At 58.5% G+C, this 23509-nt stretch overlaps 2 protein-coding genes across 4 annotated transcripts in view; one reads left to right on the forward strand and one right to left on the reverse strand.

Moving 5' to 3' along the window:
• Nucleotides 1–6621, reverse strand: part of TRPM5 (transient receptor potential cation channel subfamily M member 5) — a 39007-nt gene extending 32386 nt beyond the window's left edge. The window contains exons 1-2 of the mRNA XM_075546906.1: nucleotides 6437–6621; nucleotides 6209–6291 (exon numbers count right to left, since the gene is read on the reverse strand). Of these exons, the coding sequence (XP_075403021.1) occupies nucleotides 6209–6291; nucleotides 6437–6621 (268 nt within the window). The remainder of the gene's footprint in view (nucleotides 1–6208; nucleotides 6292–6436) is intronic.
• KCNQ1 (potassium voltage-gated channel subfamily Q member 1) overlaps nucleotides 6620–23509 on the forward strand; it is a 181664-nt gene continuing 164774 nt past the window's right edge. For all 3 annotated transcript variants that reach the window (XM_075545203.1, XM_075545204.1, XM_075545205.1), the window contains exon 1: nucleotides 6620–7005. In XM_075545203.1, coding sequence (XP_075401318.1) covers nucleotides 6620–7005 — 386 coding nt within the window. The remainder of the gene's footprint in view (nucleotides 7006–23509) is intronic.

Here is a 23509-nt window from a genome sequence, read left to right on the forward strand (position 1 = left end):
GACAAGCCACATGGAGCCACGCTGATGGCAGCCAGAACCCTGGAGATGCTTCCACCACTACTGGATCCACAAGACTTTCCACCCACCAGCCTGTGATCTTCCTGCATTCGACATCATTGCATGTGTTGCATGCGTCCATAGAGAAATTTATGAACTAGCATTGGACATATGGGCTAATATCGAACTTATGGTCTTGCTCGGGACTGGGCTTGGATATTTTACTGGTGCATAGTTACTTCTTGATATGAAGTTCTCTCTTACACATATTTGAATGTCAATGAATTTGTTTCTCTAGACTGAAACAAAGATGTCCCTTTGAGGACACTTTGAGCCATGGTATCTCTCAATCGCTTCCTAGGCACGTGCAAGATGGACACCATGCAGGAAGACACAGAAGAGTCGATGCATTAGAATCATGGTGCTGGTGACGAGGAGCCCCATGGGGAAGTGGGCTCTGCATGGAGCAGCTACCCACAAGGTCAGTGTTTGAATCCACCAGCTACTCTGTAGGAGAAGGACGAGCCTGTGTGCTTCCTTAAAGAATTAAAGTCCCAGAGGGAGGTGGGGTGGGGGGGAAGGACAGGTCTACTTTGGCCTATGGGTCTCTATGAGTTGAAATCAGCTCGATGGCAGTGAGTTTGGTTTAAGAGAAGAACTGCGATAGTTGGATTTGTTGTGCCAACTAGGCCAATGGGAACCTGTGGGCGGAGTTTGGTCAGGTCGCAGCTTGATTGGAGGATGACCAAAATAAATAAAGACAGCGGGCATCCCATCGCTCTCTTGTTGCCTGGTGATCAGGCCAACATGCTGCTGTTTCAACTAGTTCTCGGCCTCAACCTGTGTGCTACACACCTGTGGGCCAAGCCAACTTGTGGATCGTGCTCTGAGAGTTTGAGGCTCCTCTGAGGCCTGCTTCCCCATGCTGCTGGTGCAGACATTGCTTGAGCTTCAGGCTGGTGGATCCCCATCAGGGCCTGCCTCTCTAAGCTCCCGTGCTGCCTGTTGCTGACCCGCCCTGCTGTCTGCTGCCTGTGGGCAGACTCTGCCTGCCTTGCCTGAGGGAAGACTCAGTTGACTGCTTCCTTGACCTTGGACACAGCAGCCCATGTTAATTGAAGGACTTGCAGTATATTAACTGTTCCACTGAAGTGAGTTGAACTGAGCCCTCTGTACTGCTGTGTGGACTATAATCCTTCTTGCTATGTAAACCTATATATATATATTCACAAATATCCTGGTTTTGTTTCTCTAGAGAGCCGTGCTAACACAGGAACTAACAGACCTGCTTGAGCTGGAGTGCTTCTGAGAAGCAAGGATGCCGATGACTTTGTCCCCCGCACTGTGGACGCACTCTCGGGAGAGGCCAGCCCCCGGAGAAGGGCATCGTGCTGGGTAAACTCAGCAGAGGTTTGCTAAAGAGGCTGACACAGGGGCTGCAACCATGGGCTTGAACATGACAGCCATTGCCAGGGCCGTGCTGGACCAGCCTGGGTTCCGGTCTTTGTACCCGGCTTTGCTATGTGTCAGAACCGACTGAGGCACCTAACGGCCACAGTCCAGACTGGAAGCGACAGAGGCCTTGGCCTGCATTCTGTGGGCCCACAAAGGCCTCCAGCTGGGTGGATCCCAATCACTCATGGGCTCCATTGTGAAGAGTGAACATTCCAGAGCTCGTCATCTTGCTCACAGGAGCCGGCACATGCGCAGACCAAGAGGCAGGCGTTGGAACGGGACAAGTGGGGACACTGTCTGGCTTCCAATCAGGAAAGGCCTGTATCGGGGTGCGGTGGGGCAGTGTGCCCTTTCACCATGCCTATTCATTCTGTACGTTGAGTATACACCGTGAGACGCCGCCCAATATGATGAAGACCTGGGCTGAAGGAAGGCTGGTGAACAACCTGGGGTCTGCAAACGCCACGACCCTGCTCGCAGAAAGCAGAGAGGACTCGAGGCAAGGCCTGAGGAAGATCAAAGGCTCCCGCCCTCAGTGTGGGTGATTTTTCCACCTTCAGAAGACCTAAGTCCTTCCTCACACCTGGGCCAATAAGCAACATGATCTCAGTCGACGAAAAGATGGACGTTGTCAAGGACGTCATTTCACTTGGGCCCTTGGAAATCGCAGCCAATGACGCAAACAACATATCTGCGTTGGGCAAGTCTGCTGCAGAAGATCTCTTTGACTCCCCCAAAGGAGAACTCACTCTCACCTGGAGAACTACCGTGAGCTTGACCTGGCCACAGCACTGCTTGCCGTCTGTATGCGGCAGGACGCAGGGCCAGGGACAAAGAAGACCACAGACGAATTGACGGTGTTGGCCGATTCCTCCGTGGATGGCCGAGACACGAACAAATCTGTCTTGGATGTTCCTTAGAAGGGAGCTAGAAAGACTTTGGGCATGTTATCAGGACAGGGTGTCCCTGGGGGAGGACATCGTGCTCAGGAATACGGAGGGTCATGAACGAGAGGACCCTCGAGGAGATGGGCTGTCAGCGTGGCTGCAGTGATGGCCATGTCACACCATAGCAATGACGGTGAGGACCGAGCAGGGCTTTGCTCTGTGGTTCCCGGGGCTCCTCCCAGCCCCAGCAGCCTGGGGTGAATCCCGTCCCACAGAGCTGCTGAAGGCTCATGCTGAGAACTGGGGAAGGGACCTGACTGGGAAGAGAGGCCTTCGAAGATGTTCTCAGCCCACAGGAGACTGGAAGACGGGGGCGGGGGCCCTCCTCCTACCTACCTGGGGTCCTGCACTAGGCAACAGTGACCCAGCACCCAGAGAGATGACTTCCCAGGCCAGGGACATCCGGGGTCACCAGATGTTCTGAGAAGCCTGAGAGGGCCCTCCTCAGAGACCAGGTCCAGCCGACCCTGCTGACTCAGACTTCTGACCCCCTGAAGTGCGGGACAATGACGTCGGCTCATCGAAACCCTCTGGTAAAGCTTACACGGTTGTAAGAAGCCAACCTACGCCGGCGTCGCTGGGAGGAGGGAACAGTTAGCCGGCGCGGCCCTGAGTGGAAAGGGTGGATGTGTGGGCCCGCCCGGAGGTCCTCAGAAGCAAGGCCTGGTGACGGACCTTGGGAAACCAGCCATTGGAGACCCAGCAGGACACAGCTCTCCTCTAACGCATAGGGGTGGTGCGGGGGTGGGGGGCATCTTGGCCAGTGCAGCCAGAGCCCTGTCCTTGGTGGCATGTGTGTCCGGGGTGGGGTGGGGTATTAGCAGCCAGCTTCGGGGCCAATCACACGCATGGCAAATGGCATGGAGTGTCCCTCTCTTTAGCGTGTTTCCGGTCCCCAGTGAGTGTGGGCCCTCGCTCTCAAGCACAAAGGTCCGATGCCCTTTTCCCTGAGGACTGCTCACTGCTCACCTGCCTCACCCACATCTCCAGAGGGCTGCCTGCCTGCTTCTTCCGGGGGCCCCTTGTGCACCTGGTCCCAGTGATGCCTGCTGGCTGCTAACCGCCCCTCAGGCCATCTGGCCTCGGTCCTCGGCTGACAGTGTTGGACGCAGTTGAGGGTTGTGTTGGGGAGGAAGGCAGACCTCACCGGGGCTGCCAGAGAACCGACAAATCCCGTGCAGGAGACGTGCTTCTTAGAAGCAAGGATGGCCTTCATTTGGCCGAGCCATCGGAAACCACCCACTCTCATGGCAAAGGACCTCATGACTGGTTGTCACTCACCCCCTGCCACCAAGTCACTGCAACCCCGGGGGGACAGGGAGAACTGCCCCTGTGGGCTTCTGAGACTATCATACATCTTTTAAAAAAATTAAATTAAAAAAAATAATTTTACTGGGGGCTCGTACAACTCTTATCATAATCCATAGATACATCCGTTGTGTCAAGCACTTTTGTACATTTGTTTCCCTCATCATTCTCAAAACATTTGCTTTCTACTTGAGCCCTTGGTATCAGCTCCTCATTTTTTCCCTCCCTCCCCACTACCCCCTCCCCCATGAACCCTTGGTAATTTATAAATTATTTTGTCATATCTTACACCGTCTGACGTCTCCCTTCACCCACTTCTCCACTATCCATCCCCCAGGAAGGGGGTTATATGTAGATCCTTGTAATCTGTTCCCCCTTTCTCCCTCATCTTCCCTCCACCCTCCCAGTATCGCTCTACTCTCACCACTGGGCCTGAGGGGTTCATCTGTCCTGGATTCCCTGTGTTTCAAGTTCCTGTCTGTACCAGTGTACATCCTCTGGTCCAGCCGGATTTGTAAGGTAGAATTGGGATCATGATAGTGGGGAGGGGGGGAAACTTTCAAGAACTAGAGGAAAATTGTATGTTCCATTGTTGCTACACTGCACCCTGAATGACTCATCTCCTCCCCGTGGCCCTTCTGCAAGAGGATGTCCAATTGCCCACACATGGACCCTGGGTCCCCACTCCACACACCCCCTAATTCACAATGCTATGATTTTATTATTATTAATTTTTTTGGTCTTTGATGCCTGATACCTGATGCCTTCGATGCCTTGTGATCTCACAGGCTGGTGTGCTTCTTCCATGTGGGCTTTGTTGTTTCTCAGTTAGATGGCCGCTTGTTTATCTTCAAGCCTATAGGACCCCAGACTCTATATCTTTTGATAGCCAGTCACCATCTGAAAAAAATTCAATTTTTATCTGACAGTGTATTAGCTTATAATCCACACATCCTACAATTCATCGGTTCAATAGTGTTAAAAGGAATCATTCAATAGTCACCATAATCCGTTTGAGAACACATTCTTCTTCCTTGCGTGCCTTATTATTAGCTCCCCATTTCCCCGACCCCCTCGCCTTTCCCCTCCCCCCTGCTGTGCCCCAACTGGCCATGGATGAGATTGTCACTCTTCATGGGAGCCCAGAAAGCTGTACTCTTCTCCCTCGGAAGGGCTGGGGTTTGGAGTGGCTGACCTTGTGTTAGCAGCCAACCCGTGGCCCACTGCCCCAGCAGAAAAAGAGAGACCCCACCAGATGGATGTCCCCAGCTGCTCTGGCACCATCTTTGTGGGGCGTGGGTGACGTCCAGCCATCCTGAGAGTGCCCGCTGGCGCCATCGTGGCCAGCGTTGTTTCACTGCTGGCAGCAGGCGCCTCTCGGTAGTTTCTGCTCCTGGGTGGAGGCCCCACCCACCCTTCCTTAGCCGGCAGGGACCGGGCCATATTCCACTCGGAAACCTTGATCCCTTTGAACTGTGCCACTGTGCGGGGCTGGGGCAGGGTACCCAGCCTGCCTCTTGTTCCAGAAGGCTCTTTCCTCATGTCCCTGAGTGATTGGGGTGGCTGTGTGTGGACACTGTTCATAACACAGGTTCATTCAGAAAGGATTTGTTGCAGACCTACTGTGTGCTTGTGTGTGTGTGTGTGTGTGTGTGTGTGTCAGGGCTGGCCTGGCCGACTGCCCACCCCAGTTCTGCACAGAAGAATGCTTCCATCCCCCAGGCTCTCTGTCTCCTTTGCATCTGATGTGGCTCCTGGAGCCCCATACTGCCATATCACCTGGGACAGGTGGAGACGCCCCTCTGCAGGTCCTCGGATACAGAAGCCCCTGGCTGAGCAGCAACCTAGGATGGGGAAGGGGTGGGAAGAAGTGGCCAGGTCAGAGCGCTGACTGCCCAGAGGGGTACTCAAGGAAGACTTGGGACCAAACCAAACCTCCTGCCTTTCAGTTGATTCTGACTCAGGGCAACCCCACAGGACTGAGGAGAACTGGCCTTGTGACTTTCCCAGACGGTCACTCTCAATGGGAGCAGACCGCCTCCTCTTTCTCCTGAAGACTTGGGAAGCGCCTGTAAATTATGGGTGCCTGGGCCTGGGCATGGTCACAGCTGAGATCTCATACCTCCTGGTATGTGCCCTGGGCGAGGGGGGTAGCCTCTGTCCAAGAAGATGCCCCCAGATAATTTGATCTTCCCCATTGCCCTGGCCAATCTGTGCTGGGGAAGGAGCCTTCCCATGCAGTTGCCCAATCTGTCTCTGTCCCCCAAGGTAGGCCGGGGTCGGACACACCAAGGGCAGCGGTGGCAAGGCCAGGGGGGTGGGGGAGGACAAGGTCCCATTCTTCCCTGACCTAGCATGACCAGGACGGGCCACTCCCCTTTCCTCCGCTGTTACCTGCCCTGCAGCCCTACCCACCAAGCCTGGCTGTCAAGCCTTAGGGCCATTGGGCTGGGCGTCTGAGCCGCTCAGACAGGGTGCAGCCGCGCCCTCACCCCCCTTACCCGCAACCACTCCCTCGGCAGGGTCGCTAAGCTCAGAGCCCACCTGGCTCCCACCCCTGCCGCCTGACTGGGGGCTGTGCTCCCTGCAGAGATGAACGCAGAACAGCGGCCACAGGTGGGCACAGAGAGGGCGGGCCAACCGAGGAGGGCGGGCTTGGGGAGCGCCAGCTCCGGGGCGGAGCGGAGCCAGCAGGTGCAGGTGTGTGTGTGTGTGGTGGGAGGGGGGACCGCAAGCGCGGGGCGGGGCCTGGCAGGTGCGCGGCGGGTCGCGCGGGCGTGGGCGCGTCTCCCCCGGGACCGCCCGCCACGCCCTCCGGCCCCGCCCCCGCCCCCGCGGACGGCCCCCCGCGGCGGGGCTGGCACCCGGCTGGGCAGCACTCGGCGCCAGCCCGGCCCGCGGGCTCCGTCGCCATGGCCGCGGTCGCCTCGCCGCCGCGGGCCGAGAGACAGCGCTGGGGCTGGGGCCGCCTGGGCGCGCGGAGGGGCAGCGCGGGCCCCGCCAAGAAGGTCCCCTTCTCGCTGGAGCTGGCCGAGGGCGGCCCCGCGGGCGGCGCCCTGTACGCACCCATTGCTCCGCCGGGCGCCCCCGCGCCCCCCGCAGCCCCTGGGGGCCCCGCCGCCCCGCCGCCCGCGCCCCCCGCCGAGCTGGGTCCGCGGCCGCTGGCCAGCCTGGACCCGCGCGTCTCCATCTACAGCGTGCGCCGCCCGCTGCTGGCGCGAACCCACGTCCAGGGCCGCGTCTACAACTTCCTGGAGCGCCCGACCGGCTGGAAGTGCTTCGTCTACCACTTCACCGTGTGAGTCTGCGGGCGGACAGGGGCCACCTGCAAGGCCAGGGCAAGCCAACCCAAACCAGGTCAGGGGCAGGCGCTGGAACCTAGTCAGGGTCTCAGTGTGTGACGGGGTGGGCGTGGGGCGTCTCAAGCCTGTCCCCTTGCTGAACCTGGTGTGTGTGGGTGTGGGTGTGGGTATGAACCAGGTGGACAGCCCCAAGCCTCAGTACAGGTGTGAAGCCAATGACGATGACTTGCCCATGGCGGCAAAATTTCCCTGGGCCAGTTGCAGAGAGGGAGCCCCAGAGCGGCACCAGACCCTCCCGTGGGCAGCATCCTAAACCTGTGGCTAGCCAGACCTGGGCGCTCCCTAGGCCACCTGGCTCCCCACCACCTGGGGCAGGTCATTAGGGAGAAGGCGGGGGCTGTGTCTGTGGTTCTGGGCAGGGCTGGCCCAGCCAGGTTCAGAGGAGTGCCTGGCCCAGGTGTGCCGAGGGGGCGGGAGCACCTGGCCCAAGGCTGCTCCGCAGGTGCTTCTCCTGAGGCCGCTCCAGGCAGCAGGGTCCTTGGGCAAGGGCACAAGGAAGTCCACCCCCAGGGGCAGGCCACCCGCCTTGGTCCCTGCTGGAGCTCTGTCCCCCTCCACCCTGCTGGCTGCACTTCCTGGCTGCCCCGCCAGCGGCCTCTTGGTCCCATGCCAGCCCCTGCCCTGTGGGTCTGGGCTTGGCTGGTGTCCTGGGTGCCACTTGGGGTGGGCTTCTTGTGGCTTCCCATTGCCCTGTGCTTGTGCCTGAGCACTGCTGGATTTGGGGGTGTAACCAGGGCCTACCTCTCCCTCTCATAACCCCCCACCCCACTCCCCGTGCCCTGGGATTCTGAGGTTGGCTGGGACAGAGCCTTGTCCGAGGAATGGAAGCCAGCCACTTCATCTCCCACCTTGCCCTCTGCGAGCCATGCACTGCAGATGCTGCTTCCTGTGGGGAGGGAGCAGAAGGAAGCCCCCAGGGTGGGGGGCAGGTCTTAGGGCCAACATCCTCTTCAAGCCCCTTCCCAGCCCCAGCCAGAACCTGCCTCCTGGACTGTGGGGCCCTGGCTGTGTCAGGCTGTTCAGAGTGTGGGTGCTCGTGGGCAGACACCCCAAGGAACCCCCCTCCCAAATGTGTATCAGGCCAGGCCAGTGGCTGTGCACACCCCTCTCAGCTCCCAGGGTCCCCAGGGAGGGGAGGCAAGGTCAACAGCACCCTCTGGAGGAGACCCTGCCACTGGCCTGCTGGACCCAGGGTACCAAGGCTGGGCAGGCGGGCATGGAGCTGCTAGCTGGGCACCCCTAGGGCTGCTGCCAGGCCCAGGGTCCTGCCTGGGGCTGCGGGCACCTGGCTGGGATCCAGGGCTGGGAGCAGGGGCAGGGGAACCGGGGCTCGCGATTTCTTCCTGACCGATTGTTTCCAGCTCGGAAGTCAGTGGAGGCAGGGCCATCTCTGGCCTTCCCCTTGGGGTGACCTCAGGGAACCTCCTGCTTGCACCCCCAAGGAGCCAAGCCTGGCCCAGCGGTGACTGTGTGGCGCTGCCTGAGTCCCCAGCTGGGAAGGCAGGGCTGGGGTGCAGGGTCAGCTGCTGCAGAGCGGGTGGCACCCACTGCCCACTTCTGCACTGGGCAGAGAGTGCCTACCCGGGAAATGGCATGATGCTCCCTCCCATCTCCTTCCCGTGCTGCCCCCCACCCCCCTCGTGGGCTGAGGAGCCCACTGAGAAGGACCTTGTCCTTGGGAGGTACGTGGTGAGGAGGAAGTGGTCACCACGTGGCCTGGACTCAGGAAGAGCTGGCCCCCCAAGGGGTGGAGGCATGTGCGCTGGGGGCAGGACACCGCCCAGGCACAGAGGAACAAACCAGGAGACACTGCCTCCCTGGGAAGCCCTAGCCTGCAATTCAGCACACTGCCCCTCAAAGGCCGGCTCCCCTCCCCAGCCCTCTGCCTCATTGTCCCCATGGAGAGCCAGCTCGAGAGCAGGGACTGCAACCAAGGAGGTCACCCGTGGGCAGCCTGGTACCTCCCTTGTGCTGGGTGCCTCCTGTGGGGAGTGGGAGAGGGCCCCGTAGGAGATGTCTGGCAGGGCAGGAGTGGCACCAAGAGGCAGGGGTGGGGAGGGCAGCTCTTGCCCACTGCCCTGGCATCTCCTGTCCCGCCCTCTCCCTGGCTCGCCCTGGCTCCTGAGAACCTTCCGGTGGCTTTGTCGGCACCTTCAAGTTCATGTTAATCATTTATGGCGTTTGGTCCCTGTGGCCCTGGGGGTTGGGGGGGTGTCGCTGGGCTAGCCCCGCCCGCCCTTCCAAAAATGCAGCCACAGAAGTGTTGGGCTGAGGGAGGCTGGGCTATATGGAGGGGTGGGCAGGTTGGGGGGATGCACCTGGGGCTATGGATGGGGGACAGGGCTGGGCCAGACGAATATGGGGCTGCTCGGAGAGGAAGGAAACAGCTCTCGACAGCCCCTCAGCTTGTTCGTCAGCCAAGGGGTCCCTGTGAAGTTTTTCTTGACTAGTTACTGCCATCCCTGGGCCTGGGCCTGGGCCTGAGCTACCTATAGACACTCCACGTGGCCAGTATGTATGGTCCGCCCCAGACCTGCAGAGCAAAACATGTGCTGAAGAACTGGAGGGCAAGGAGCATCCTGTATGGGGGCAGGGGGCCTTCTGCCTCGAGAGAGTGGGCTGCCTAGTCACCCTGGGAGACATGGTGGTGAGAGAGCCCAGCAGGGACACCCCCCCACCCAAAAATAAAAACACACAGAAGCGTCCAATCAAGGAAGAGACAGGCTGCAGTCACAGGGAGCTGGCTGCAGAGCCTGAGGGATGAGCTGGGCCACTGAGGGCCGAGGCCGAGCCCTGGAACGCTCTGAGCCTGCCCTTCCTTGTGTGTGGCCAATGTGCTACAGGTTGGCACCTTCCTGAAGCCAGAGAGAAGGCTTGCCATGCCGGGTACTGCACCCCAGGCTTGGTGGCCCAGGGACCTCATGGCTGAGGTGAGGCACCAGGCCAGGCAGTTTGAATCAGGGTAGAGCTGTGGGTGCCTCGGCTGGTCCAGGGGGTGCTGGGCAGGGGTAGACAGCTTGCCCTCCCCTGTCTGTCTCTGGGTGGGAGGGTCTGAACAAAGAGACTAAGGGTGAAGGAGTCAGGGTTGGCTGGTTAGGTGCCCCTGTGAGTCAGCTGCCAGTGAGCTACCTTGAGTTGTACCACCGTGGGTAGCTGGCCAGTCCAGGGGGCAGATGCGTCTATTTCAGCTGGGGTTGCCTCCACTCTCTGACCCAGCTCATCGCAAGCACCCTAGGGGGCTTATACCCCACCCCCACGGCCCAGCAGGAGGGCCCTGTGAGCTCCCAAGGGATCTGCAGGTCCCCTGGCACCACTCCCTGGCACCCAGGTCCTGCTTGGGGTACCCAGGTTGTGTGTCCTTGCTCTGGGACCATCACTTGTGGACTGGGTCACCCAGAGTGGGCCTGTGGCAGGTGGTCCTTCTATGAGTGGCTTCCTATGTTTCCAGAAATGTGATGACCCCTCCCCTCCTTCCCATGTGTGGGGGTGGTGGTGGAGTGGGGGGTGCCAGTGTCTTGGGCTGGGGACCTCTGCCTCTGCTTGAGTCTGTCCATGAAGAACTGTTCCCCACCCCGCCCACCGCCCAGAGCTCACACCTGGTAACCAGGTATGAAGGGGTCCAGCTTCTGGCTCTTGGTCCTACAGGACATACCCAGGTTACCCCCGTGGAATCGAGGGGCCCAGGACAGTGAGACCCAGGGGCTGGGCGGAGGTTTGGGTAAAGCCACATGGCAGGCTTCATCATCTTTCAGGCAAACCACACAGACCCAGGGGGAAGAGGGGGTTCTTCTCTAAACCACAGCTCTGTCCCTGCTGATGTGGAAATGCTGGCTGTCCCCAAAGCCACCCAGTCTCAACCCTGGGCTCCAGGGATGGCAAAGATCCAGGGAAGGTTGACACGCTAGGCACAGGACCCCACTCCCCACACCAAGGCTAGGATGAGCTCCCAGAATTGGTAGGGATGGTCAGACTCCTGGTCTCAGCAGGATGGAACTCTGGGTTGGCACATAGCGGGGCCCCCCTCCCTGAGACCTAGGGTGGCGCTCCTTCCTGAAATAGCCCGTGTTCAGCCTGGGCATGTGGGCTTCCCGAGCACAAAGATAAGGCAGTGCTGACGCTGGTCCCATGGTGGGAGCTGGAGACAGGTGCCCTCTTGCCAATGCAACCCCCCAACTCTGGTATGCTGGGGTTATGAGGGGCTTGGGATCGGGAAGCCTCATCTTGCAAAGACAGAGAGAGAGAGAGAGAGAGTGAGTAGAGGGCAGGCTGGCGGCTGGGGCTGGGGCTCTCTGCTCCTGATGGCATCTGTGTGTCACCCCTGCCTCTGCCCCCAAGAGGTTCAAGAAGGCAAGGCCTCTGGCTGCCTTGGCATGAAGGGATGCTCTTACCCATGTGAGGCCCAGAATGAAGGGGGCGCCCTGGAGGGAGGGATGGGCAGACAGGTGGAGAGACACAGGAAAGGAGGGAATATATGGATGGGGATATGGTGTCTGGATGGATGGATGTGAGATGGAGGGAGGGCAGGGTGGGTGGTGGACAGAAGATGTAGTAAGGAGGGGAGGATGACGGAAGTAAGGAGAAAGGGTCAAGTGGGTGATGGATGAAGGGAGCAAGGGGTGGGTGGGAGGATGGAGAAATGGTAGATGAGTGGAGAGAACGGTTGAGTAGATTGATGGATGAATGCATGATGGGAGAGGTGGGCGCTTAGCTGGAGAGAGGAGAGGATAGAGAGATGGGTATGTGGATTGATCGGTACACGAATGTGTGTGTGGGTGATAATGGAGAGATGAGTGACTGGGTGTTGAGGTTGGTGAATGGAGGGATGAGAAGGTGAATGGATGGGTATGGAGATGGTAGGGTAGATGGAGAGAAGACAGGATGGAGAGATGATGGATTTTTGGATGGAGATGAATGGTGGACGGATGGATCATGGATGGTGGATGGATGGATGGATGATGGATAATAGATGATGGATGGATGGTGGATGGATGATGGATGGTGGATAGATGGATGATGGATGGATGGTGGATGATGGATGGATGTTAGATGATAGATGATGGATGGATGATGGATGGATGGATGATGGATGGTGGATGGATAGATGATGAATAGATGGATGATGAATGATAGATAGATGGATGGATGATGGATGGATGGTGGATGGATGGATGGATGATAGATGATGGATGGATGATGGATGGATGGATGGATGGTGGATGGATGGATGGATGGTGGATAGATGGATGATGGATGGATGGTGGATGGATGATGGATGGTGGATAGATGGATGGTGGATGGATAGATGATGAATAGATGGATGATGAATGATAGATGGATGGATGATGGATGGATGGTAGATGGATGGATGGATGATAGATGATGGATGGATGATGGATGGATGGATGATGAATAAAAGGATGAAGGCCCTTCTCTGACCTTCCCACTTGGCCAAAGTCCAAGACTCAGGAGACAACCTGGAGAAGCCTTGTGTCTTTTTGGGACCTTCCATCCCTGGCTGTGGGATCCTCCAATGTCTCCTGCTGAGGGTCTGGGCTCTGGTCAGTGGGGTGGGGCTGGGGACAGCCATGGCTGTCCTTGGGCTGCCTGGCACTGTGGGGAGGCGGATAGGCAGCTGGATGGTGTGGGTGAGCAGGTCAGGGTGGGGCCTTTAGTGGTTCCCCTTGTCCATGCAGGCAGGGCAGCCAGCAGGTCACTGGACCCATCCCCAACACTGCAGTCTCTGGCTGAGTCTCAGCTCTCCTCCCTTTCTCCTGCCCTGCTTCTGGAGTTCTCCCCCACAGGGGGACCAGCAGAGGCTAGGATTCTAGAAGGCTGAGGCTCGGCCTGGTGCTTTGGGGCCACATGGTCAGCGTGGACCCTGGCCCATGTGATGACCTAGCCCCCGTGTCCCACCAAGACCTATGGCCCTCAACCTCACTGTGCCTGAGTGGGGGTCACAAGAGTTCCTGCACTGGATCACCTGCCAGGAGCCTCCACCCCTCCTGGGGGGGTGTGAGGGAAGTAATAGACATGGCCAGAGCTTGGGGGGCCCAGGAGACCCCGCCATGTAGAAAGCAGAGGGTGGGTGGTGGGGAGCAGCAGAAGGCCCCTCCATAGGCTGGGCTGTTGGGTGGGGGTAGCAGATGTGGGGCAAGCCTGAGGCAGCGGGCAGGGCAGAGTCGGGCAGCAGGAATGGCCAGGCATGCCCGTTGCTTCTGAGCTGAGGGGTGTGGGCGTATGGCTAGAGTCCAGGTTCTGGAACCTGAGACGCAGTGGGAGGGACTGCTTCCAGGAGCAGGGACCCTGACTTTCCTTAATCCACTGTGACCTTGTGTGACCCTCAGCCGCCCTGCCTGGCAGGGCAGGGACAGGCAACGGTGAGGACCATGAGGGGGCTTTCAGGGACTGCTGGGGGTCAGGCTCCACCCTTCACCCCATTCCCTTGGGTTAGGGACCTCCCGGGCGGGCACTGGAATGTTCTGCTTGTCCTTGGCAAATGTGGAAAGGGGCATGGGAGGGGCCGGGGCAGCCCCACCTCCCCGTCGTTATCAGGCCAGAGCCGTCGGGCAGCCTGCCACTTCCAAGTCACGCCACCTTGGCATCAGATGGTGTCCCCAGACCCCTCTGAGAGTGGGTAGGTGGGGGGGGGTGGCCTGTACCCTGTGCATTAGCTCAGCTCATGTGCCTCCTCCCCAGAGTAGGGGTAGGGGACCTGGTAGGCTTCTCCTAACAGGGGACCCAGCCAGGGAGGTCCAAGGACAGTAGGAATGAGATCCGAACTGGAGTTTGCCCAGCTCCAAGCAAAAGCTCTCCCCTCCCATGAGTCAGCCCTCATGTGAACTTGACGCCATTGGTAAAGGCCTTGTTTCTAAACAAGGTCACGCTAACAGGTACCAAGGGGCAGGGGGAGGGGCCAGGACAGTTCAGCCCACACAGCACCTGGAACCTTCTTTGAGGGGCCACCAAAGGGGCCTGGGAGAAGGGGGGTGCTCTTCCTAGAGCACATGCTGACTCAGGGTCTGCATTGAGACCCATACCAACCTGGGATCCGTATTGGGGTTCACAGTAAGCCTAGGACTGCTGGGACCAATGCTGACCCCTTTGCTGGTCCTGGCCCCCCAACAGTCCCATTGGCTCTGGGGTCCCCCCTGGTCCTGAGTCCTGATCTGCATTGGCCTTGGCCCCCAGTAGTCTCAGCCTCTATTGGTCTTGGGCCCCTCGCTGGTTCTGGCCCTCCCAGATGTCCTGCTCCTCCCGCCCCATTTCTGAGCGGATATTCTTGGTGCAAGGAACAGGCTTGTCTTGTCTGTGGAATCAGACTGGATCCCTGGACTTCTCCCGGAACGGGGGCCCCTGGGCCACTGTGTGGCAGTCTGACTTTGGGGGCTCTGGGCCCAGGGGAACTCCTCCCCATGGGAGGCCACCAGGGTCAGCATCATGAGCCCCGGCCTGACTCTGTGACTCAGTCTCTTGGCTGCTCGGGGCTTCCACTCAGCTGAGGCCTCACCTGGCAGTGTGTGTGCCTGTTGCCCACCCTCAGGGGACCAGCCTGGCCTCAGGAGTACCCAGTGAGCACTTGACCGCTCACCTGCCCCTCCCTTCCCTGTGCCACCACACCACCCCCCCAGTCACCCCAGGGTAAGCTTTGCCTCTGTGGCCCCCAGCTCTCAGGGGTGTGGCTGGGAGGTGAGAGGAGGGCACAGAGCTGCCAGGCTATCAGACCGTGGACGGCTGGGCATGCAGATCTTTGCCTAGCTATGGACTTTAAAGGCTTTGGAGGGCCAGGCGTGGGCGTGCCCATGGAAGACGCGGGCAAAGCTGTTTTCTAGAGGGGTGGGGCCATCTGCATCCATACCAGCAGTGGGCCAGAGCGTTCCAGTTCTGCCACCTCCTCGCCAGCACTTAGTGTGACGGGATTTCTGATTCCTTTATCCTAACCAGCACTCTGCCAGCCAAAGATGAGCCTTTGTACTCCCATAAAGAGCTCAGTGTCTGAAAGCCCACAGGGGCGGGGTGTGTGTGTGTGGAGGTGGGGGGGCGCTCTGCCCTGTCCTGTAGGATTCTGTGAGTCAGCATCCACTTGATGGCAGTGAGTTTGTTTTTGTGAGATCCGTCGGTGGGCACAGGGTGAACGCAGGGAGCCTGGAGGGTCTGGGCTGACTCAGGATGTGCCCGAAGGCCAGCTGAGCAGAGTGGGGGTACCTGGCAGAGCCCTCCTGGCCCAGGGTCATGGAGGTAGGGAGGCTGGTTGTGCCCCAGCCCTGTATCACATTCCTGTGTACCTGAAAACTCGGGCATGGGGCGACAGAGAAGGACTTGCAGAGCCAGGTGCCAGCTGCCGAGCAGCCTCTGGCCAAGGAGGGCCATCCCGGCCTGGCCTCAGGGTCAGCAGGGTGCAGAGCCCCGCCGGGAAGGCTGCCCGGTGCAGAATATCAACACGGTGCTGACGTGCACAGAGCCCTGGCAGAGGCCCCAGGAGATAGGGATCCGTCACGCGCACGGGGCAGATACGGGGTATGTTGATGAGATGACGGACGGACAGACAGCAGCAACTGCAGCCAGCACGCAGGTGGGGGGTTGGGGTGGGGGTGGGGGCTCGCCTGGACAAGAGTCCATGCCTGCCCGTGCTTGTGTTTGCCTGTGTGTGCGTGTATGTGCGTGTGTGTGTACGTACATGGATGTGGGTGTGTGCATGAACACATGTATACATGCATGCATGTGTGTGCATGTGTGTTGTATGTGGTGACGGCTCAGCAGTAGAACTCTCAAATACATCAATCCTTCTCCGGTCTCCCCTACTCCGTGTTCAGCTGTCACACACGTAGGAAGAGATGGGAAACCCCCTGACCCGGGTCATGACGCCTCGGTCCTCCGGGGAACCTCCCTGCGGCTCAGCTTTACTGAGGTCTTGGGCAGCAGACTGACCCAAGGCCATGCGTCCTTTGATCTTGACTGCTGCTTCCATGAGCAGGGATTGTAGATCCAAGAAAGAGAACTTCAACCTTTTCTCCATCTGTCCTGACGTCCCCTGTTGGGCCAGCGTGCGGACGTGGGTCTCCTTCCCAGGAGTTCTCATCCACACTGCAGGCTGAGATCCTTGGCCTTCATAAGCAAGTGTCTCAAGTCCCCTCACTTTCAGCAGCCAGGTGGTGTCACCTGCACATCACAGATTGTTAGGAAACCTTCCCTCAGTCCTGGCGTCACACTCTCCTTAGGAGCCAGCTTCTCTGATGATTTGCTCAGCACGCTGACGGTAGACGCACGGTGAGAGGCTGCAACCCTGGCGCGTATCTTTCCTGACTGTAACCATACAATGTTCCTTTGTTCTGCTCACACAACTGCCTCCTGATTCATGTACCATTTCCTCCCGAGCACACAGAAGCATCCTGGAATTCCCATCTTGCTCCGGCCTGTTTCATGTCTAGACATAGAGTTCTCTCCACAAATAAATACAGGGCTTGTTGCTATCCATATTTTGGACATGTCGGTGGGGACCAGTCCCTGGAGAAGGACATCATGCTTGGCGGCGTCGAGGGGCAGCCAAAAAGAGGAGGGCCCCCCAGGAGATGGACAGACTGCAACCACGGGCCCACACACAGGACTGTGGTGAGGACAGCACAGGACCGGGCAGCGTTTCCTTCCGCTGGACTTTGGGTCGCTGCGAGTCAGAACCAAACTGAACGGCCAGGTGCACTGCTCGAAGCTCTGCCCATTGGGAAGATTTCCCTTCGCCACTGTCCTTTAGGGAGATCCCAGAAAGGGCCTGTAGTGCTGCTGCTGTCCACTTACGAGTGGCACCTGCATATCGTGCAGAGCCATCCGTAAACCAAGCATGACTTTTTTGGTCTTCACTTAAAGTATGGTAAGGCACTCCCTAGGCAAGGCCTGACAACAAAAATAGCATCTAAATGGGAAGGGAGGCAGAGGAGCGAGTCTGGCACAGAGTAGAGCCCGGCTGCTGGACCACCTCTGTGTGAAGGGTGGGGTGCCGCACCTGAGATGTTTTTCACACTGTGGCATGGGGACTCGGAGGAGCTGCTGAGACAATGGACATGTTCTCCTCGTCTGACCCGAGAAGATGGGACTGTGGGATAGAGTGGCAGGCGGGCTGGCTTCTTGGTCCACAGAGACAAAGGCCACGGGACTGTGTGACGGAGAAGCTGAGGGCCAGAGAGGGACTCGGCTGCTGGGTGAGGCGACCAATGACTGCATCTGCTCTGCTCGCTGATCCTGGTGGGTTTGTTGTAAGGCACCATGGAGTCCCCACAGCGACCCCGGGCACAAGCGAAGGAAACCGCCCGGTCCTGCACCATCCTCCATGGTGGCAGCCACGGTGTCCGTCCACCTCCTCAAGGGCCTTCCTCTCCCTCACCGCCCCTCTGCTTTCCCGAGCTCATCGTCCTTCTCCAGGTCCCGGTCTCTCCTGGCGGCACGTCCAAAGTCGTGAGACTGTCTCGCCACCCTGGCCTCTAAGGAGCGTCTGAGTGAACTTTCCAGATAGGTGTGTGTGTTCTTCTGGCTTCCGTGGCAGTTACCTCATCTGGTGTCAACTGGAGACTATTAAGAGTGAAGGGGTGGAGTTGAGCCTGTCAATCAGGTCACAGCTGGATGACCTCATTTGGAGGTACTAAGGAGATAAAGAGCTCACCAGGGAGCCAGACTGACTCTCTCTGTGCTTCATCTCCGGCGACAAGCCACATGGAGCTACACTGATGGAGCCAGAGCCCTGGAGCTGGAGAAGCCACGTGGTGACACATGCCAGTGCTGAGATGCTTCCACTGCAACTGGATCCACAAGACTTTCCACCCACTGGCCTGTGATCTTCCTGCATTCAGTGTCATTGCCTGTGTTGTATGAGTCTGCAGAGGAATTTATAGATGGGTTTGGACATATGGGCTAATATCAGACTTATGGACTTGATCTGGGCTGGGCTGTTTTCTTGATATACAGTTGCTCTTTGATAGAAAGCTCTTTCTCACACACATATGAGTGTCTGTGGATTTGTTTCTCTAGTCCACCCAGACTCACACGTCCATCGGGGTACCTTTCAGTGTCCTTCTCCAGCACTGAAGTTCAAGGGCAACTTCCCTCCTTCACTCTGCCCTGTCCCCAGCACGCGCATGGAAGGCCACGTGGGTCTCGAGGCCACGTATCTTCCCGGGGTGAAAAGCCACCTCTCTCTCCTGTGGACAGCGTGTTGCGAGAAGACCTGCAGCTCGGGATTGTCCGTCACCGGTCAGGTGGACGCTGGGCAGAGAAACGACGAAGGCCATTGCACCGCCACCTGGGTGGGGCATTTCGCACCTTCTTCCTGTCCATCTGTCGGTGTGGGGGTGGGATGAGTCTGAGTTCTCCTGTGCAGGTGGGGCAGGAACAAAGGTCCCCTGAGGGCCTTCACCACAGAGCAGTGTTATTGCCTCATAGTCTGGGGGACACAAAGTCAGGATTCAGGGCCCCGATCTGGGGGAGGTCCTCCTCTTCTGAGCTTCTGCCCTGCAGCTCCTGGCGGCCTCCTTTCCCATATCTACCCCCCCCCCCATCCCTCATTTGCTTGTGTGGCATCCATGTGAGACGGCCCAGAGTGGCCTGCACAAACACTGCCAGCGAACCAGCAGAAGATGCCCCTTCCCGGGGGATGGCGCCCACGCTGGGTGAGGATTCGTAGGGGACAGAAGACAGCTGGGGAGAGCGTGAATGTAGGACCAGTCCTGGAGAAGGGCATTGTGCTCGGCCAAGGTCAAGTAAAGGGGCAGTGACAAAGAGGAGGACCCACCCCCCCCCCAGGAGGGGAAATGATATGGAGGTAGGAACCGTGGGCGCAGACCTGGCGCCTGCTGTGAGCAGGCAGCTGGCCCGACAGCACCACACCAGACACGCGTGCTTCGGGGAGCCCTGGAGAAACACCCCCTTGAGTGTGTGGCGTGTGTGTGACCACGCATGGCACCCTGGTGGATCTCAGGGCCACAGCCCGGGCTGCCCCTCTCTGAGCTGTGTGGCTGGGTGTGCACCCCACTTGTGCCTCAATTTCCTCCCCCTGGGGAGTGGGGGGAGAGGGCAGAGAGCGGCTGCCTTGCGGGGGTGGCTTTGAGCAGGGGGTGCACTGGTTTGGGAGTGAACTGGGGTTGGTAGCAGCTCAGCGGGTGCGCACAGAGGCCATGACAAGTGTTCTGTCTCTTTGAGGTGTTTGGGGGCGTCGCTAATGGCAAGAAGGGGAGAGGCCAGAATCACCTGCGTCCCATGTCCTTAAACCTGTCCAGATCATCCCCTGCTGCAGCCCCCTGATCTCCGCTCCCCATCAGGCACCGCCCCACAGAGACCCTATGGTGTGACTCCCTTGGTCGCATTCTCTCCTGCTGATGATGGGGCGACTTCCTCTTTGCTTATAAATAGCGCTGCAGTGTGAGCCCTCCGGCCCCCCTCCCATGCCCGGAACTCAGTGATTTCCCAGGGCCGCCCTCAGGTTAGGCAGACCCCTGTTGGAGCTTCAGCCACCCTGAGGCCCTCCCCACCCTCTCTGAAGCGGTGCACAGTTTCATCACAACCCCCAGGCCTTCTCTACGAGGCCCATGTGTGGTGGGAGCCCTCCCGTCGGCTCTGCCTCAGAGTCCCAAGGCCGCGCCATCTGCCTGGGACCAGAGTGTCAGCACTCCTCTCCCGAGGAGCAGATGCTGGGTCAGAACCGCCAACCTTTCCATCAGCGGCTGAGTGCAGGCTCTGAACTGCAGCCGAGGACCACCAGCACCCTCTCCACCCCTGCCAAAGCACACTGGTCAGCGTGCCATCAAACTTTCACTCCTGGGGAAGCCCTGCGACCGAAGTGAAGCCCCCACAGGGTGTCCCAGGCTGGCATGGTCATAGCAGGTGGCAGGGGTTGTTCTGGAGAGCCCTGGGGGGCTTCCAGCGACTGGCCTGGCTGGGGGTGGCAGAGGCCCAGCTGGGGGTCCGACTGGAGACAGTGACTCCTGCTCGTCCTCGCCACGTAGGCCTCGTGGTCAGCCAGCGAGGTCACTGCCGTGTCAGACCAGCTGCGTTCACCGCTGGGCCTGGCTGTCACCGTGGCCACCCCGGGATGTGTGTGTATGTGTGGGGGGACTGCTGACCCTGGGGCCCTTGTCTAGGAAGCTCTGCCCCTTCTTCTTCTCCCTGTGCATGCTCTCAGCCTTCTGGTCCCCTAGAGAAGGAGCCCTGCTGGGCAGTGGGGATGCATCACAGTGCTACGATCCGCGAGGTCGGCAGCTCAAACACCAGCCGCTCCTCGGGAAAAAGACGGGGCTTTAGACTCCCGTCCATGGTGAAAGTCTCAGAAACCCACAGGGCCGGCGCTGCCCTGTCCTGTAGGGTCACTGTGGGTTGTCATTTGGTCTGTGGCTCAGGTCACCTACTTTGGGGCTGCTTTGTTATGGCAGCCCCTGGGAGAGAGCACACGTGCACACGCACAAACATGCACACGCACACATGCGCACACGCACACATATGCACATGCACGCACTTGTACATGTTCACATGTGCACACACGTGTGGGTGCACACACCCTCCTCTAATGTCTGCTTGGAGTCCTAACCTGAGTTCCTTCTCTTTACGATGGCTCCATCAGTCCATGGCAGGTGAGGTGCATGTTGGGAGTATCTTCTCCCAGGTGGACAGCGCCTCTCCTCAGTGACCAGGAGCCACTGTGTTCCGCGTTCTCATTAAGAAGACTCAGGGGGAGCCTCCTATCCGCTTGCACTCACTGTGTGTGTGTGTGTGTGTGTGTGTGTGTGTGTGTGTGTGTGTGTGTGAGAGAGAGAGAGAGAGAGAAAGAGACAGAGAGAGACAGAGAGAGAGACCGAGAGGAATAGTCACCTCAGATACGGCTCCTGTGAGCAGTCTAAGCCCATCATAGAGCCCCTTCCCAGCAACACACACACACACACATCAACACACACACATCAACACACACACATCAACACACACATCAACACACACATCAACACACACACATCAACACACACACACACATCAACATACACACATCAACACACATACCCACACATCAACATACACACATCAACACACATACCCACACACACATCAACACACACACCCCAACACACACACACACATCAACACACACATCAACACACACACATCAACACACATACCCACACACACATACCCCAACACACACACACATCAACACACACACATCAACACACACACCCCAACACACATACCCCAACACACACACACATCAACACACATACCCACACATCAACATACACACATCAACACACATACCCACACACACATCAACACACACACCCCAACACACACACACATCAACACACACACATCAACACACACACATCAACACACATACCCCAACACACACATACATCAACACACATACCCACACACACATCAACACACACACCCCAACACACACATCAACACACATACCCACACACACATACACACACATACACACACATCAACACACACACCCCAACACATACACACACACATCAACACACATACACACACATCAACACACATACACACACACATCAACACACACACCCCAGCACATACACACACACACATCAACACACACACACTGAGGTTCAGGGGGGCTCACGTGCTGTCTTTGTGTTCCACACCCAGTGCCTTTGTCCACTGGAGTTCCCCCCCCCCCGCTGTGCACGGCATGAGGCAGGGATGGAAGTCCATCCTGGACAAACGTACCAACAGTCTGTCCTGGAAGGAGCGCAGCCTGGGCAGCGAGACTGCATCTCAGGTGCTTTGGACACATTGTCAGGAAGGTTGCGGCCCTCGAGAAGGACATGATGCTTAGTAAAGTTGGGGGGGTGTGAAAAAGAGGAAGGTCTCAAGGAGGTGGATGGGCTCAGGAACAGGTGACAGTGGGCTGGCCCTGGGCTGGTGGTGGCTCCGTCTGCCGTGTGTTGTGTCACTGTGACTTGGAGCAGATTCCCTGGCTCTTCACACCACCTGGCCCCCAGCCCCTGGGTTGTTGCGGTGCACCCCACTTCCTGCTGTTTTGTAAGTTCCTCTGGCTCTCCATGGAGGGTGGGGTGGGGGCCTGGAGTGGGTGAGGTGACAGGACCACCTCCATAGACCTCTGTGTTTGCTGGAGGGCCGGCGGGTAGGGCAGGTCAGAAGTTGTGTTAGTCCGGGTTGATTAGAGAAACCAATGCAGGGAGACTTGTGTGTGTAAGAGAGAACTTTACATCCAAGAGCAATTGTACATTAAGAAAACATCCCAGCCCAGTCCACATCAAGTCCATAAGTCTGATATTAGCCCATATGTCTGATACCAGTGGATAAATTCCTCTTCAGACTCCTGCAGTCATCCAATGACACCGAATGTAGGAAGATCACAGGCCAATGGGTGGAAAGTCTTGTGGATCCAGTGGTGGTGGAGGCATCTCAGCGCTGGCATGGGTCTCCACGTGGCTCCTCCGGCTCCAGGACTCTGGCTACATCAGCACAGCTCCATGTGTCTTGTCAATAGGAATGCCTTGCAGGAAGTGAGCATGTGTGTCCCACCTCCAGCGAGCTATTTATCTCCTTAGCGCCTCCAAATGAGATCATCAAGCTGCAATCTGATTGACAGGCTAGACGCCACCCCTTCACTCTTAGTCTCCAGTTGACACCAGATGATGTAACTGCCACAAAAGTGGACGCTGATGCTCGGCCATTTGCTTGGGCACCTGGTCCATTTAGGAGACGGGAAGATGCTGGGATCTTCTCCAATGGGATTAGGATCCCCCCACCCCCCATTTGGACTGTGTTTTTCTGAAGGTGCTGGCCAGATGAGCAGGTGGCACACACAATGGGGGGCCAGGGAACTCCTGGCAGGAGCTCAGGGAGGGCCCGATGGGACCACGTCAGCCATGTTGATCGGAGCCCATGGGGCAGAGGGCTGAGGGCGAGGTAGGCCGAAGGGAAGCCGGCCACAGAGGAGGAGCAGCCGGGTGTTCAGCCGCTCTGGGCCCATTGGTAGGCGGGCTCTCATCTCTGCACACATGCATGAGTCTGGGTCGGGCTGGGGCTGGGCCCCAGCTGGAGCCCTCAGTGATGGGGTGTCTGGTCCTGGGAAGAGTAGGGGGGCTGGGAGGATGTGCCGGCTATTCTGGGCTGCAGACAGGAAGCGGCTCTTCCTGGCCGGTCGTGGGCAGCAGGAATGCTGTCTGAGGTCAACAGGCAGACCCCTGTTTCTCTGCAGTCTGCACCTGGAGATGCTCTGGGCACAGAGCGGGCAGTGTTCTGAGTTCCAAGGGTGCCTGAGGGCTTGTTGGTGGTCGTTGGCACCGGGGGATGTGGGGCTATAGGGTACAGGAGAATGTAGGGATGGGGGAATGTGGGGGCATAGGGATTGGAGGGATGGGGAAATGTGGGGACGCGGGGGACATGGGGGAGGAGGGATGGGGGACGGGAATG

The sequence above is a fragment of the Tenrec ecaudatus genome, chromosome 4 (assembly GCF_050624435.1).
Source record: "Tenrec ecaudatus isolate mTenEca1 chromosome 4, mTenEca1.hap1, whole genome shotgun sequence".
In the NCBI taxonomy this organism is placed as follows: Eukaryota; Metazoa; Chordata; class Mammalia; order Afrosoricida; family Tenrecidae; genus Tenrec; species Tenrec ecaudatus.